Source organism: Caretta caretta, chromosome 2, assembly GCF_965140235.1.
Source record: "Caretta caretta isolate rCarCar2 chromosome 2, rCarCar1.hap1, whole genome shotgun sequence".
Classification (NCBI taxonomy): Eukaryota; Metazoa; Chordata; order Testudines; family Cheloniidae; genus Caretta; species Caretta caretta.
In genome coordinates, this window is record NC_134207.1 from 230,165,796 (window position 1) to 230,183,462 (window position 17,667).

The 17,667-nt window shown below is 42.7% G+C and overlaps 1 protein-coding gene across 4 annotated transcripts in view; it reads left to right on the top strand.

The window, feature by feature from the left end:
* Positions 1–6,758: 6,758 nt before the first annotated feature.
* The window catches only part of STAM (signal transducing adaptor molecule), an 82,431-nt gene continuing 71,522 nt past the window's right edge, over positions 6,759–17,667 (top strand). For 2 of the 4 annotated variants that reach the window (XM_075125893.1, XM_048838010.2), the window contains exon 1: positions 6,760–6,958. Coding sequence is in view for 2 of the 4 variants with exons in the window: in XM_048838010.2 (XP_048693967.1) it covers positions 6,919–6,958 (40 nt within the window). In the remaining 2 variants the exon portion in view is untranslated. Of the gene's footprint in view, positions 6,959–17,667 lie in introns of all 4 variants that reach the window. The other 2 variants (XM_048838009.2, XM_048838014.2) reach the window with 2 other exon arrangements.

Genomic DNA, 17,667 nt, shown 5'->3' on the forward strand with positions numbered 1-17,667 from the left:
TTCCTGATCACTTTCCTCTCATGTAAGTGCTTCAGGATTGATTCCTTGAGGACCTGCTCCATGATTCCTGCAATGAATGGAAAGAAATTGGCACCATAGGGTATGTCTACATGTTCAGACTTGTGCTGCAGCCTGGGTTTCAAGACCCTCCCACCTTGCTGGGTTTCAGAGCCTGGGCTCCAGCCTGAACCTGAATGTCTACACTACTATTTTTAGCCCAGCAGTGTGAGCCCTGCAAGCCTGAGTCATTTCACGAGGCGGGCTCTGAGCAGTACCGGCTTTATAATGGCACAATGGTGGCGGGCCCACACTCAGAATGGTGTCTTCTTGGCCTCTTCGCCCTGAGGCCACACCCACTTCTCGCTCCTCTCTGCCCCTTCTCCCCTGTGTAAGTGGTGGGTGGGATCTCAGAGGGAAGAGACCGAGTAGGGTGGGGCCTTGGAGCAGGGAGCAGGGCCACTGTTGGGTACCAGAGCCCACAAAAGATTAATCTGTCCCTGGCTCTGAGACTTGCAGCTACAGCTGTTTTTTTTATTTTCTTTTTCTTTCTTTTTGTACCGTTAGTCTGCAATTCACAAAAGCCAGCATGCTAGGCAGGGAGCTGCCTAAGCTAGCCAATGGGAGATGGTGACAAGAGGGGTATGTGATAAGCCCTGCCCCTCTCTCAGCTGCAGGGAGGCATCAATCTGTTTTTGGGATTCTCAGCTATAAACACTCTCTTGGCATTAGGTGCTTATGCTTTTTAACAAGCAGCGGAGATGAGGAGGAAGAGAAGTTATTTGAGAGAAACGATAGGTATGAGATTGACTCTGTAGCCTGATAGTTTGAGCACTCAGCTGAGAAGGAGACCCAGGATCTGGTCCCCCTGCTCCAATGCCTCTTTAATTAGCTATCCAGAGTGCAACAGCTTCAACAGGAGATTGAGGAAACCTCACAACAGAATATCCCATAGCTCAACAGTTAAAGCAGGCATGTGAGTGTGATACTCATCTTAGGTGGATGGGGCGACTTGACCTGGGTGTCTCCCACATCCCAGGTGAGTATCCTACCCACTGTGCTAAAAGTTATAAGGGAGGTCCACCTTGGGCTGTTTTGTGTGAACTCACCTGAAGGACCTAATCAACCAGATGGCCTCTAAGCATGCCTGTTGAATTAGGCCATGCATGCTGCTTAGGTGACTGAATACTTATCTTCCTCTGGTTTGTGAATCACTCTGGGACTTAGGTGGGAGACAGGCACCTAGAGGGAGGCAGCAGTATGTGTGCTCAGGAGCCGAAACAAAGTCACATAGGGAATTTTTATTGCAAAAACCTAGGTGTGTACAAGTTCAGAGGGAGTTTTGTGCATCAGAGTGGTTCCAAAACTGGGACTTGGGGACTTAGGTGCCTAACCCTTTTTGTGCATACAGGCCTAGGTGCTTATGATTTTGAAGCTAGAGAATCTGAGTTCTATCCCTGGTACTCCTATGAAGCTCCAAGCTGCCATGATCTGCAACATAGTGATAATCACGAAATCATATGTGGCTATGGATTTGTTTCCCTGTGAGCCATGTGGAAAAGCACATTTTGTAAGTTAATAAATAAACAAATTGTAAATACTTATTTGTATTGTCTGTGTAATGTTTTTATAGTAATTATGCTTTATAAGACTAAATTGTTTGCTAGCACTGACTGAAAGTTGTAAGTATTGGAAGACTACTCATTGGTTTTTGTGAAATGATTTGGGTATCTCAGTCAATTTCATAATGGACAGGTGGCCATATTCCAAAAATATCTTTCATAACTTACATTTGTTGTCAATCTTGGCAAGAAAGCCAAGGAGACTGAATTTCTCTCTCATGCCTACTGATGGTCCTTCAAAACAGGGTTGAGATATATTACCCACTGTTTTAATGATCCCAGTAGAAGTTTTACTATGGGGAACTTTGAAAATTAATATATTTCACAATTTACACCCCCTCTTTTATCCCAAAGCTCTTCCCAAACCATATATATAAAATATCACCGAAGTGCAGCCATCTCTGAAGTGGAGCATAGAAGCCAACCAACACACAGAATGCTGCAATAGTATCCCTAAACTGCCATGTTGGTTTATATTTATGCAGATCAGCCACAACTTTGTTTTTTGAAGTCTTATCTGCAAGATCACCGCACAGTAAATTGCATGGTGCTAAAATTATCCACCTTGCAAAAATGAAGATTTAAATCGCATAAGTTGGACTGCACTCTATGCTTCTCTGGAGTCTAGGTATATCAAAAATGATGCTTAGAGCAACAACTTGTCCCTCTGGTTTTAAAGCATTGTCAATGACATGAAACAGAGGATTTCAGTCCCCTAGGGTATTAACCTAGAACATTTCATGAAACCTACATTTATAGTGGTCATCATTAAAAACTTTCTGATTTTGTCCTGTTTAATAAATAGTATTTGAAATATTCTCTAAATACTCTCTACAGTAAGTACCGGGAATACTGTAAATATTGAGATCAAATATAAGGAAAACTGGAAAGTTTTTAAGGGAGCTCACTTAATTTTTTTTAAAAAGTGTAACACTTACAAAAAATTACATATCTTCAAGTTTCCTTTAGAAATGCCTTTACAAATTGCCAAACAGAAAAATCTGTTTTTAAAATAATATTTTATAACTGTGCTACTACTGTAAATAAAGCTGGGACTGAAACTAGATTGTAATGTGAAATCAACAAATATAAAGGGATATAGAGTCTGATGGCTAACTCTACTGAAGCCCAAAGAGTTGCACCAGCAGAGAATTTGATCCAGGGTAATTTCTGTCTGTTACTAAAACTACCCTTCATTTTTTGCTGTATATAATATGCAAAAGACGTAAAAAGCAGACAGCTCTAGTTGATTCTAAAGAATCCTTGAAGATGTCAAAGCATAGTATTATGTGCATTTAAGACAAGTTTCCAAAAACCTTCATGTTTTCTAAACCAGTGAGAATAAGAATCAACCTTCATTCAAGTTATTTAAAGACAAATATCAAGATATGTGCGTGACTTAATAACCATGACACTATATGAGGGAAAAAACAGGTGGAAAATGTAAGTATTGCCTTGAAATATATTACAAAATCAAATTTTCAGACAAATAATTGCTCTTTCTCCCCTACATGTGGAATTTCCTCTAGTTTTGGAAACAGGAGCTTTATTGTACTCAGAAGGGGAGATTTCCTGCTTCAATGAAATCTAATACTCTGTTCTAGACCAGTAAAGGCCTGAGATAACTGTACTTTAAAAGGAGAGTATTTTTATATGCATAAACTATTTTAGCCTATTTTTTTAAACTTTTTTTAAAATTACTTTCTCTTAGCCCCGTACAACTGAACTCATGACCTAGCTTTACAAGCAGAGATACAAAAATGGTTCCTGTAATAATCTGAAAAACTAGTTTTTTCCTGTAACATGTGGAGGCAATCTTTCTCTGGTAGGTTGTTTTTATAGGTTGTGGCTATATGAAGCTGCTCCAGGGTTTGGAATATCAAAGTAAGTCCTGGGGAGATGGATTAAGGGGTGGAAAAGAAGATGAGGCAGTCAGAAACATGAACAATACATGTAGCACATGGTTCTGCAATTTGTCACATGTGTAAACACACAGAGCAATTAAGAAACAACAGGAACTGATTAAGCTGCATAGATAATTAACTGAGCATTATTATTAATAAAATAGTGGCATATCTATGAATAGTACTATATAAAAGATGAAATATGCCAAATATATAATAGGTCCCTGTCTCAAGGGCTTGTAGATTTTCCTATGCAGAAGAAAGGTGATTTTTTTTAGCAGTTTTTCTGAAGGATTTTGTGAAAGGCTGTTGCATATGAGACAACATCAGTAAGTCATGAATATATTGACCAAGTGGGGAGGGAAATAATAGATTTTCCCATTTATTTTAACTATTTTATTTCTGTATTGCATAAGTTAATATAAATCTTACTTTTTTAAATCCATGTTTGTTGCTATTTTGTTTTTTTATATGTCAACACCATCCTTTCTGAACAGATACTTCTCTTATGACTCTGTCACCACTGTTTACTTTCTTTCTAGCTCACTAATTATGCCGCCCTAATAGCCCTTAAAGAAAATGACTGAGCTTTGTATGGCAGGGATAGGCAGGAAATGTGTCATATGCTGTGACCCAAATCCTGCTCATGGAATAAATTCCATTGGAGGTGATGGGGCCGCTCCTATGAAGTTAAAAAAACAAGATTTGGTCTTCGGGTAACATATCATGTGCATGTTTAGTACCATAAAAACAACAATACTTTTATTAAGAGGGAAGGTTCTCTCATGGATTGGTAAAAAGGTAGGAAACAAAGGGTAGGAATAAATGGTCAGTTTTCAGAATGGAGAGAGGTGGTGCCATCCAGGGGTCTGTACTGGGCCCAGTCCTATTTAACATATTCATAAACAATCTGGAAAAAGGGGTAAACAGTGAGGTGGCAAAATTTGCAGATGATACAAAACTACTCAAGATCATTAAGTCCCAGGCAGACTGTGAAGAGCTACAAAAGGATCTTACAAAACTGGGTGACTGGGCAACAAAACAGCAGATGAAATTTAATGTTGCTAAATGCAAAGTAATGCACAGTGGAAAACATAATCCTAACTATACATATACAATGATGGGATCCAAGTTAGCTGTTACTACTCAAGAAAGAGATCTTGGAGTCATTGTGCATAGTTCTCTGAAATCATCCACTCAGTGTGCAGCGGCAGCCAAAAAAGCGAACAGAATGTTGGGAATCATCAAGAAAATGATAGATAATAAGACAGAATATATCATATTGCCTCTATACAAATCCATGGTAGTGCCCACACCTTGAATACTGCATGCAGATGTGGTCGCCCCATCTCAAAAAAGATATATTGGAATTGGAAAAGGTTCAGAAAAGGGCAACAAAAATTATTAGGGGTATAGAACGGCTTCCATATGAGGAGAGATTAATAAGACTGGGACTTTTCAATTTGGAAAAGAGGCGACTAAGGGGGAATACGATAGAGATCTATAAAATCATGAGTGGTATAGAGGAAGTAAATAAGGAAGTGTTATTTACTCCTTCTCATAATACAAGAACAAGGGGCCACCAAATGAAATGAATAGGTAGCAGTTTTAAAACAAACACAAGTAAGTATTTTTTCATGCAACACGCTGTCAACCTCTGGAACTCCTTGCCAGAGGGTGTTGTGAAGGCCAATACTATAACGGGGCTCAAAAGGGAGCTAGATAGATTCATGGAAGATAGGTCGATTAATGGCTATTAGCCAGGATAGGCAAGAATCGTGTTCCTAGCCTCTGTTTGCCAGAAGCTGGGATTGGGTGACAGGGCATGGATGACTTGATGATAACCTGTCAGTTCATTCCCTTTGGAGCACCATCCATTGGCCACTGTCAAAGGACAGGATACTGGGCTTGATGGACGTTTGGTCTGACCCCAGTATGGCTGTTCTTATGAATAATGTGTATTTACATATAAATCCACATGGATAACTGGCCAATCCAGGTTTATTTATAAATACATACTGTATTGAGGAATAATCTATCAGTGTCACCACCCTGAAACCTATCCTTAATTTCCTCATTTATTTCAAAGATGTGAGAGAGTTAGCAGTAGTGTTAGATCAGCCCAATCCACAGGGAAGCCTTGAAAATTAAAGACAGAAAACATACCAGTCTGGGCATGAAACTGACTCACTCACCATTTGGGGCAGCAGCAAAGAAAGGGGGAACGAGGATGTTACTTTTAATATTTTACTTGCTCCTTGCCCCTACAACACTGAATTGCTTGCCCTGGGGTAGACAGAATTGGATGAAGTTGGGGGACTTAATCAGAGCCGCCAAGTTTGGTGCAGCTCCGCAGATGCCATTCTTCACAGTGAGAAAAAGTCCGTGATCTCTCTCACATCGCCCCCCCCCCCCCCCCCAGCAGTGGGAGCAGATGGGGATGCTGGCAGGCACCGAGCAGGTAGAAGCCAATTGGGGCAGGGACAGTGGAGCAGCGGGGGCCGAAGCCAGGCAGCGTGGGGAGCGGAGCTCAGGGGCTGAGGCTTCCTGGGGCCCCTCATCTGCCAGGCCCTCGGCTCTGGGGCTGCTGCTCCCTCCCCCCACAGCACGCGGCGGCGGCCCACGCAGCCATGTGGTACAAAGGGCAGGGCCCGGTCCAGCCTCGTGCCCCCATCCCCATCCCTCGTGCAAATCAGGTCAGCATCAGCAGTCACGGGGCCGCCGCCGTGGTCCCTACGATGCGGGGCTGAGATGCGCGAGCTGCCCCCCTGGACACGCGGGGCCTGGGAGCAGGTGCTGCGGGGGACGCCGCAGGGCCCGGGAGCCGCTCGTGCGGAGGGGACGAGCCCCTCTCCCTCCCGACGCCTTAAAGGGACAGCACCCCGCGCGGGGGACTGTCCCGCTGGAAGGCGCCCCTGCCGGGGCCACTTGCCAGCAGGTGCAAAGTCCCGGCTCCCACTTGCTCCGGTCTGACGGGGGAGCGGGGTGTCCGTCACCGACTGTCAGGGGCATAGCTGCCCTGAGAGCGCCGGAGGGGCCTCCTCTGCTGGCTGACCCACCGCCCCATCCAGCAACCCATCCTGGGGAGGCAGGGGCAGTGAAAGCACCGCGGTTGTCACACAGCGGGAGGGCAGAGCCGCTCCCAGCCCTTTGTGTCTGCGCTGAGGGGCGTCTTCGGGTCAGGCATTGGCGTGGGCATCCCTGTTTTTCCCGGCATGCTCTGCGAGCACGGAGGGGTGGCTCCTGAGCTATGCCCTGACAGGGAGGAGGAGCTGAGGCCGCCACAGAGAGTCCCCTTCCCCCGCCCCTCCATCGCACTCGCGCGCCACACGCCGTACCCCGCGACCGGGAGGGGAGGGAGAGGCTGTTCCCCACCCCCAGCGCGCGGACCCGAGATGCCGCTCTTCGCCACCAACCCCTTTGACCAGGATGTGGGTAAGTGGCACAGACACGAGCGGCCCGGCCCGGCCCGGCCCCTGCTGCCGGGCGCCCAGCCCCCCGCCCGGCCCTTGCTGTCTGGTACCCAACGCTCTCCCCGCCTGCCCGCTGGCGTCGGGCACTCCCCACTCCGCTGTCCGTCTGTGCTGCCTGCCCCCGGGTCTGCCACCATCCGCCCTGGTGCGCCCCTTCCCCACGCTCTGAGTTGCCCCCCGCTCCTCGCCTCAAACTTGTTTTGCCAGCCCACCCCGCGCGAGCCCCTGCTGTTCACGGCTTTGTTTTCTGGGGGAGGGGCAGAGACAGCTGTCCAAGGGGCAGGCACGAGGGTGGGCTGTGCTGAGCCTTGCTGGCAGTGCCGCTGCGCTCTCAGGGGCCGCACTCCGTCACGAGGGACAGAGACACGCACACAAAGGGGACGGAAATGCTCACTGGTGAGAGCGCTGTGGACAGCGAGGCGTTGGTATCTGCCTGACGTGACTCAAACGGCTCATCGGATGCATGTAGTGAGCTGTAGCTCGCGAAAGCTTATGCTCAAATAAATTTGTTAGTCTCTAAGGTGTCACAAGTACTCCTTTTTCTTTTTCCAAAATGTAAAGTTACATATACATGATCTGAAGTTATTTTCTGCCTGCCCATTTGATTTTTTGTGTAGTTGGTTTCTTATCAGTGGTTAGCTTCAAATTTTTCAGTACTATGTTACACAGATAAGTTAACGTAAAGGCAATTACACTTTTAAAGACAATGACACTGTCAGTGATCTAGCTGCTTTAAAGGTAGAGATCTCTGGTTCATCTTCTTTTGATAAGCAAGTAAAGCCACTCATGATCTAAAAAACCTGTGCTATTAAATATGAACTATATTTCAGGGATCAAGTTTCTTCAGTACTCATCACTTTTTGTGTTTAGGACTTATAAACTACAAATTAATGATTCATTTTGTATATATTAGTATGACTTCAAAATTCAAGGCTCCCATTAACTCTCCCACTTCCCCAGACACCTCCACCTTATAATCAGTCAGCTTTCTGGGAACCACAAGCAAATGTTCCACAGACTTCAGTTTTAGAACTAGAGAACTGAATTATTGATAAATGAATCGGTACCTTTATTGGTACTATTGTACTAACGGTTCAGTGTGATCACAGTCGTCACATTATTTCAGGTGCGATTTTTGCCCCACATCCACAGAGGCACTATACTCCATCATTACAGTTCACTTCCTTTCTAGGTACCTACTGGCACAGCATTGTCTTCTGGGAAGCTTTGAAAGGCCTTCTGGAATCAAGGGGGAATTATGGGAAAATGTAATTTTTTGGAAGGCAGTACGGTGAGACCAGTTATTGTGTTTAGAAAATGAGCTTGGCGGGGCACTACATGCTCTCTGCAGATTTATATAACCAATAGCCTGAGAGACATGTTAAAAGTTCTCCCCAAGAAACCCTGGATTTTTCTGTCATGGCGTGTCCAAAGTTGCAATTTGACACTATACTGACAAAGGGTTCTTGTCCATAACTTCATTAATATTTGCCCTTTGAAGGCTCAAGTTGGCTGAAAATGATTGTAATGTATATGGAAATGGTATTAAAGGCAGAACTGAATGGACAGAGAAACTTAGAAGTCATACATAAGAAAAAAATATTGCAAACAGCCAATTTGAGTGAAAATTATTTATTTATGGGCAATAAAATATATGAAAGAACTAAAAATTCTTGCCCTGCTGGGATGTTTTATGCATCAATATTTTCTACAATTATCAGTCTACCAGATAATGTGCAATCAATTACCATGTCTATCTTTTGGTAGCAAGTATTACCCGACCCCCATAATTTGTTTTTCATGGCAATACTAACCTTTTACTGTAGGCTGGACCATTTTGCTATTTTCCCTTAAGAGAAGTGTTTGTATACCAACCTCACTGATACATTTAATGATAAATTATAAATTTAATACATTTGATGCATTTTTTCTATGCAAATACCTAAAATATTACTATTTTATTTGACAGCCTGTATATTTTTCTCAGCAACAGCACTGAGAAAAGAAAAACACAAACCTTTTTACTGGAATCCTCTTGTATATAACATTTCAGAGGAACAGCCGTGTTAGTCTGTATTCGCAAAAAGAAAAGGAGGACTTGTGGCACCTTAGAGACTAACCAATTTATTTGAGCATGAGCTTTCGTGAGCTACAGCTACATCAGATCATCTGATGAAGTGAGCTGTAGCTCACGAAAGCTCATGCTCAAATAAATTGGTTAGTCTCTAAGGTGCCACAAGTCCTCCTTTTCTTTTTGTATATAACATTTGTTTCTTACATATTTTTAAGACAGTGACAGCTCATCTGGATTGGTATGAATTGATCTGATTATATAAATCAACATTTTATTTTCTTATTCAAATCTAGTGTTATTTTGAACTGTGTATTGTTCTTGGCACTGTAGTGCTTATTCCCTGAGTAAAATACATTTTTATTTCCCACTCTGACAGTCTACTTAGAAAATCTCTCTCGTTGGACACATCATCATTGTGAATGACAGGTTCAGCAGCATTTTTGTGAGTGTTCTCACACTTCTGACACTTACACAAGTCTGTGCAGGAAAACACAGCAGCAAGACAGGAATACCTCCCTGTTTGACTTTTCTCATGCCTGCAACATATTATCTGGTGCTGGACTTTTGTCATCCAGGTGCTTGCTGGCAAGCTCCTTGTTTTCTAAATGCCATCCATGATCAACTGGAAGGAACATACATCCTGTTAACAAAAGAGTGCCTCATTATAGCAGCCTCGTTATTTGCCCGCTTGCTCTGTTGGTGTAGCGCAGACGTTCTAAAACTTCATTACATTGTGATCCCTATCTGGCAACAAAAATTACTACATGACCCGAGGAAGGGAGACCGCAGCCTGACCGCACCCGAGCCCCACTGCTCCGGATTTGGGGGCAAAAGCCCAAGCTCCACGGGCCGGGGTGGTGGGGCTTGGGCTTCAGCACCAGAGCTGTGGGTCTCGGGCTTTGGCCCCGGACAGTGGGGCTTCAGCTCCAGGCCCCAGCAAGTCTAAGGCCAGCCCTGGCGACCCCATTAAAATGGGTTCACAACCGACTTTGGGGTCCTGACCCACAGTTTGAGAACCGCTGGTGTAGAGCATCTCATGTTTGTGGCATGCTCCTTTCAGGTAGTGAAGATGCTGCTAGGCAGCACACCTTGTGTCAGGCATGACTGACATACTGTGATGAAGTTTGGCCACACAGGTGACACACAAATTTACTTAAGCACAAGGAATCATCCAAAGCACAGGTCTTGGTGGTGATGGGGGACTTCAACTACCAAGGCTACTCATACACTTTAAGACCAGAAGGGACCATCATAATCCTCTAACTTGACCTCCTATGCATTGCAGGCCATAGAACCTCACCCACCCACTCCTGTAATAGACCCATAACCTCTGGCTGAGTTACTGAAATGCTCAAATCATGATTTAAAGACTTTGAGTTACAGAGAATTCACTTTTGTCCACTAGTTTAACCTGCAAGTGACCCATACCCCATGCTGCAGAGAAGGGTGAAACCCCCCCAGGGTTTCTGCCAATCTGACCTGGGAGGAAATTCCTTTCCAACCCCAAATATGTTGATCAGTTAGACCCTGAGCATGTAGGCAAGACCCAGCAGCCAGACACCTGGGAAAGAATTCTCTGTAGTAACTCAGAGCCCTCCCCAGCTAGTGTCCCATCATCGGCCGTTGGAGATATTGCTACTAGCAGATGCAGATTGGCTGCATGCTGTTGTAGGTAGTCTCATCATACCTTCGTCTCCATAAACTTATCAAGCTCAGTCTTAAAGCCAGTTAGGTTTTTTGCCTCCACTACTCCGCTTGGAAGGCTGTTCCAGAACTTCACTCCTCTGATGGTCAAAAACCATCTTATTTCAAGCCTAAAATTATTGATGGCCAGTTTATAGCCATTTGTTCTTGTGTCAACATTGGTGATTAACTTAAATAATTACTTTCCCTCCCTGGTATTTATCCGTCTCATGCATGTATACAGAGCAATTGTTTCTCCCCTCAACATTCTTTTGGTCAGGCTAAACAAGCCAAGTGCTTTGAGTTTCCTCTCAAAGGTAGGTTTTCCATTCCTCTGATCATCCTAGTAGCCCCTTCTCTGCACCTCTTCCAGGTTGAATTGAATTCATCTTTCTTAAACATGGAAGACCAGAATTGCACATAGTATTTCAGATGAGGTAACACCAGTGCCTTGTACAATGGAACTAACACTTCCCTGTCTCTCTACTGGAAATATCTCACATGATGTATCCTAGGACTGCATTAGCCTTTTACACAGTTGCATCACATTGACAGCTCATAGTCTTCCTGTGATCATCCAATACACCCTGGTCTTTCTCCTTCTTTGTCACTTCCAATTGATAAATCCCCATTTTATAGCAAAAGTTCTTCTTGTTAATCCCAAAGTGCATGGCCTTGCACTTTGCACTATTAAATTTCATCCCATCTCTATTACTCTAGTTTTCAAAGTCATCCAGATCTTCTTGTATGATATTCCAGTCTCTCCTTCATATTTGCAATACCTCTCAATTTTGGGTAATCCACAGATTTTATTAACATACTCCACTTTTGTGCCAAAGTCATTAATAAAAATGTTAAATAAGATAGGTTCCAAGACCGATCCCTGAAGAACTCTACTAGTAACCTCCATCCAGCCCGACAGTTCACCTTTCAGTACAACTTGTCTCCCCTTTAACCAGTTCCTTATCCACCTTTCAGTTCTCATATTAATCCCCATCTTCTCCTATTTAACAAATAATTTCCCATGTGGAACTGTATCAAATGCCTTACTGATATCCCGGCAGATGTCTGTTGGGAAATAATACAGCAGGGCACAGACTATTCAGTAAGTTCTTGGAATGTACTAGAGACAATTTTTTATTACAGAAGGTGAAAATGCAATGTGGAGAGACTGTTCTAGATTTGATTCTGACAAAGAGGGAGAAACTGGTTGAAAATTTGAAGGTGGAAGGCAGCTTGGGTGAAAATGATCATGAAATAATAGCGTTCGTGATTCTAAGAAATGGTAGGAGGAAAAACAGCAGAATAAGGACAATAGACTTCAGGAAGGCAGACATTTGCAAATTCAGGGAATTGGGAGGTAAGATCCCATGGGAAGCAAGTCTAAGGGAAAAAAGCGAGCCGGAGAATTGGCAGTTTTTAAAAATATATTAAGGGCACAAGAACCAACTATCCCAATGCGAAGGAAAGATAGAAAGTATGGTAAGTGATCACCCTGGTTAATGAAGATATCTTCAGTGACCTGAAACTCAAAAAGAGTCATACAAAAGTGGAAACTAGGTCAAATTACAAGGAATTAATATAAAAACAATAACACAAGCATATAGGAAAGAAATTAGAAAGGCTAAGGACAAAAACAGACACCCCCCCCCCCCAAAGCATCCCACCCCCAATTAAATTAGCTAGGGACATAAAGGGTAACAAGAAAACATTTTACAAATATATTGGAAGCAAGAGGCAGACCAAGGACAGAGTAGCCCATTACTTAACGGGGAGGGAAAGACAATAAGAGAAAACACAGCAGTGGCCAATGTATTAAAAGCCCCTTTTTTGTTTCAGTTTTCACCAAAAAGGTTAGTAGTGATCGAATGACTAACATAGCAAACATCTGTGTAAATGGGGTCTGAAACTAACTAGGGAAAGAACAAGTTAAGAATTATTTAGATAAGTTAGATGTCTGCAAATCAGCAAGGCCTGATGAAATACATTCTAGAATACTTAAGGAGCTAGCTGAAGAGATCTTTGAGCCATTAGCAATTATCTTTGAGAACTCATGGAGGATGGAAGATATACCTGAGGGCCAGAAAGGGGCAAATATAGTACCTAGCTATAAAAAGCAGAATAAGGACAACCCAGGGAATTAGAGACCAGTCAGCTTAATTTTGGTACCTGGAAAGATAATGGAGCAAATAATAGGTCAGTTTGTAAACAACGAGAAGAAAATAAGGTGATAAGTAACAGCATGGATTTCTCAAGAACCAATCATGTCAAACCAACCTAATATCCTGCTTTGACAGGGTAATGGGCCTTTTGGATAGGGCAGGGGTGGCCAACCTGTGGCTCCGGAGCCACATGTGGCTCTTTAGAAGTTTGTATGCGGCTCCTTTTATAGGTACTGACTCTGGGGCTGGAGCTACAGGCTCCAACTTTCCAGTGTGCCAGGGGGTGCTCACTGCTCAACCGTGGCTCTGCCACAGACCCTGCCCCCACTCCACCCCTTCACGTTCTCTTCCCTGAGCCTGCCATGCCCTCGCTTCTCCCCCTCTCCCCCAGAGCCTTCTGCGTGCCACGAAACAGCTGATCAGGAGGTGAAGTGAGGGAGGGGGAGGTGCTGATTGGTGGGGCTGCCAGTGGGCAGGAGGCGCTGGGAGGGGAGCTGATGGGGGGCTGCTGATATATTACTGTGGCTCTTTGGCAATGTACATTGATAAATTTTGGCTCCTTCTTGCGCTCAGGTTGGCCACCCCTGGGATAGGGGGAAGCAGCAGATATCTTGATTCTAGTAAGGCTTCTGATACTCTCTCACATGACCTTCTCACAACCAAACTGGGGAAATATAGCGTAGGCACACCTACTATAAGGTGGGAGAGGAGGGGAGACCACTGGCTGTAAAGCTCTGAGAGTATCAATGATTCACAGTCATGCTGAAAGGGCATATTGAGGGGGCTCCCTCAGGGAGCTGTCCTGGGTCTGATTCTTTTCAGTATCTTCATAAATGATTTGGGTAATGGCATAGAGGGTACACTAGTAAAGTCTGCAGACAATACCAAGCCAAGAGGGATTGCAGGCACTTAAGAAGACAGCATTAGAATTCAAAATGATCTTGACAAACTGGAGAAATGGTCTGAAATAAATAGGATAAAATTCAATAAGGATAAATACAAAATACTATGCTTAGGAAGGAATAATCAATTGTATAAATACAAAATGGAAATGGCTACTGAGGAAGGAGTACCGCAGAAAAAGGATCTAGAGGTTATAGTGGATCATAAACTAAATATGAATCAACAATGTATTGCTGTTGCAAAAAAAGCAAACATCATTCTGGATATATTAGCAGGAGTGTTGTAAGCAAGACATGAGAAGTAATTCTTCCACTCTACTCAGCACTGATAAGGTTTCAGCTGAAGTACTGTGTCCAGTTCTGAGTACCACATTTTGTGAGGGATGTGGACAAATTGGAGAAAGTCCAGAGGAGAGAAAAAAATTAAAGGTCCAGAGAACATGGTTTATAAGGAAAGATTGAAACACCTGCGTTTGTTTAGTCTGTAAAAGGGACCGCTGAAAGGGGACATAAGACTTCAAGTACTGAAAAGGTTTTTATAAAGAGAGGGTGATATACTGTTCTCCTTACCCACCGAGGACAGGACAAGTTAGTAATGGGGTTAAATTGCAGCAAGGGAGATTTAGGTTAGACATTAGGAAAAACCTCCTAACTGCCATCACTGGAGGTTTTTAAGAACAAGTTAGACCAGCACTTGTGGGATATGGTCTAGAGATAATCCTTAGCCCTGCCTCAGTGCAGAGGACTGGACACGATGACCTAATGAGGTCCCTTGTTGCCCTACATTTCTATGATTTAATCAGTTCTGATTCCCAAAATGTGCAATATCTCTTGATAGAATCTAAATGCTCATTTTTTGATCTGTCTGTACCTGCACCACCAACAAATTCAGGAGTATGTTAACAGAAACGGGTACTACTCAGTGCAGATGCAAGCCTTAGTAAATCATTGTGGGAGATTCCTGTATGAGTACACAGGGTGGCTAGGCAAAGTGCATGATGCCAGAATTTAAGGAAACAAAATTCTGGACTTGTACAGTGGGGGACTCTATCCCAATGAAAAACATTGACATTTATGTCTTTATGCTAACTAATTTTCTGAAGGACCTTAATATCAATTTTTGCTCCATTCCTGAGAGATGCAGATTCAGCTGTACATTTGGTATCTGCAAGACGGTAGTGGAGTGTGGTTTTTGGGAGATTGAAAGCAAGATGGTGATATCCAATTCAGCATGACAGTTTGGTTACTAGTGCAGCAACTATATCGACGTGCTGCATTTTGCTTAATAGATGGATGCAAAAGTGAGGTCCTTAGTGAACAATAGAGTGAGGAGCCAGTAGTTTGGACAAGGTGTTGCACTTGAGGCTGCTAACTTAAATTCATATAGCATACTAGTGTGCTTGCTGCCCAAACTACAACTGCTCTTTGCTCTAATGTATGTTACTAGAGAAATTTCATGTTGTTTTGGTGGTTTTATGGCAAGGAGTTCTTAGAGGCTTTTTTACAGTAGTGGTGGGATTTTAGTATTGATGATCGCAGGCATTTATTTTTTTCATGATTAAGTAATGACTTGTATTAGTTATGGTGAGTAAGTTTATGGATGAGTGAATTGATGATTTATTGACATTAAACAGTATGCTTGAAGTGTTAATTGTCCTTTTTCCAGAGTCTGATTTATAAACAAACATTCAGACCAGCTGCAGTTGCAAATCTAGATTATATATTCTCAATGAAAAGGCCAATAGAATGTTGTACTGTTTTACAAAGTACATTTATTGGGAAGTCATCCAGAAGTGTGTGTGTATATAATATATATATGACTGCAAAGTTTTAGCTGGTAAGTTTTTGAATCTCCATTCAGGAATTGTAGCATTTGAACCTCGCCAGCTCCTTTCCTTCACTTTCTACTTTTTAGTGCTCTTTCTAGTTCCCACAATGAAAGATCCATCTTCATTCCTCTACCAAAGATTAACAATGGTAGAGAATGTGAACAGTGTCAGACTGTAAGCTTGATCGCACTGAACAATTATTGAAAATCGTTGGCACATGGATGCATCGACAACTAAAGACAAGAATTAGCAGAAGTTGGTTTGGTTTCCACTCAGGAATAGGCACAAGGAAGGCAGTTTTTGCCCTGAGGTTCATATATGAGTGTGCAATAGATGTGTAAAGGGAAATGTATATGTGCACTATAGATTTTGAGTAGGCATTTGATAAAATGGAGCTTGACAAGTTGATACATATTCTTGAAGAACGTAATATTGATTTCTGAGATCTATAGCTAATAAAAAGCCAGACAGAAAGCAGCAGTGTGAACAAACTGAAATATCTGAGTATTGCAGCATCAATAAATCTGTACACCAGCATTGCATCCAATCTTCGTAGCTATTCAACGTGTGCGTAGAAGGTATGAGGGAAAGTTTAGAAGATGCCAAGTGGGGCAAACAGGTCAATGGCATATACATCAACAACATAAGATACGCTGATGACCTAGTTTGCATAGCTCTGAGTAGGGAAGAACTTTAGAAAATGCTTATTGCTGTGAATAATGCGAGGAAGAAACGTGAAATGATGATCAATGTTAGGAAGATAAGTATGATAATAAGAAAACACAGAAGTGTACAAGATAGGTAGCACCTATCGTGGTCAGGTGGTGAAACAACTGTATAGTTCTTCCTATTTAAGGAGTTTAAATAAAGTTGGACCAATGATACGTGAAGAAATCAAGAGAAGGATATAGGTTGCAGAAAATACATTCAGCAACTTTCAAAGTCTTCTGTGAGGTTGAAAGAAAAATGTTCAAATTAGCTGGATAACCAAAAGTATGAATGATGAGGTGTTGAGAAGGATGAATTTAAAAAAGAACACAATTACTTGAGACCCTAAGTAAGAGAATAACATCTTTCTGTGGACACATTGCTCACCAATCGCAGAGTGACTCGATTCCACCACTCATGTTATCAGGCATGTTCACAGGCAAAGCAAGAAGAGGGAGGAGAAGAGCCGCTACATTGGAAACATCACCAGATGGATTGGTAGCCACAGGAGAGTGGAAATTTTACACATCTGATGCAACTGCAAAAGATGATGTGATGGTTGACAACCTCCATATCAGAGATGTCACTTGAAGGTATATTGGGAGGGATGGAATGCATGGGACATGGATGAGGGACCTGGAGAGTAGGGTCCAGTAAATAGTATTGTATTATGATTATTTGCAGGCATAGGAGCATGCACTCGACTTGATTCTTCTGTCTGTTGAAATTTTAAAATTATAACTTTTTTTCATTTCCCTCTTGTTCAGAAATAGTGCTGCGTTGTCTCCCTGTTCTTCTGCCTGAACCAGTCCAGTGTTTGAATCTTGCCCATTAATTTGTGCTTCTTATTCTCAGTATTCCTCTAATTTTTTCCAGTCATGTGTGGAATACATTTTATTATGTGCACAAAGGTAATGTGCGGCTGTGCGCCACTAGCAGAAAGAAAAAAAACTAGATATAATATATATTTTTAAAAAGTTACCAATAGGGATAATTACTCCAGCCAGGACAAGTTAGGCATTTTAGAACTCACTACCCAAAGAATTAAATTTAAGTGTAAGAGAAATAAAAATTATGAAATGCATAGACTTGAAAAAAATTAAAATAAAACACGTTGAAAGAATAAAATTACAGAGAATATGTGTGCATTGCAGGAAGTACCAAGAAGTAACAACAATAACTCTGTGTGCGCGCGTGTGTGTGTGTGAGTGAGACTGTGTGTGCTGGCTGCTGGGGAAGTGGGAGATGCCCGTCTGCTGTCTCTTTAAGGCACTCACTGAAAGCTCTCCTCTTCCTGAACCATGTCCCCCCTC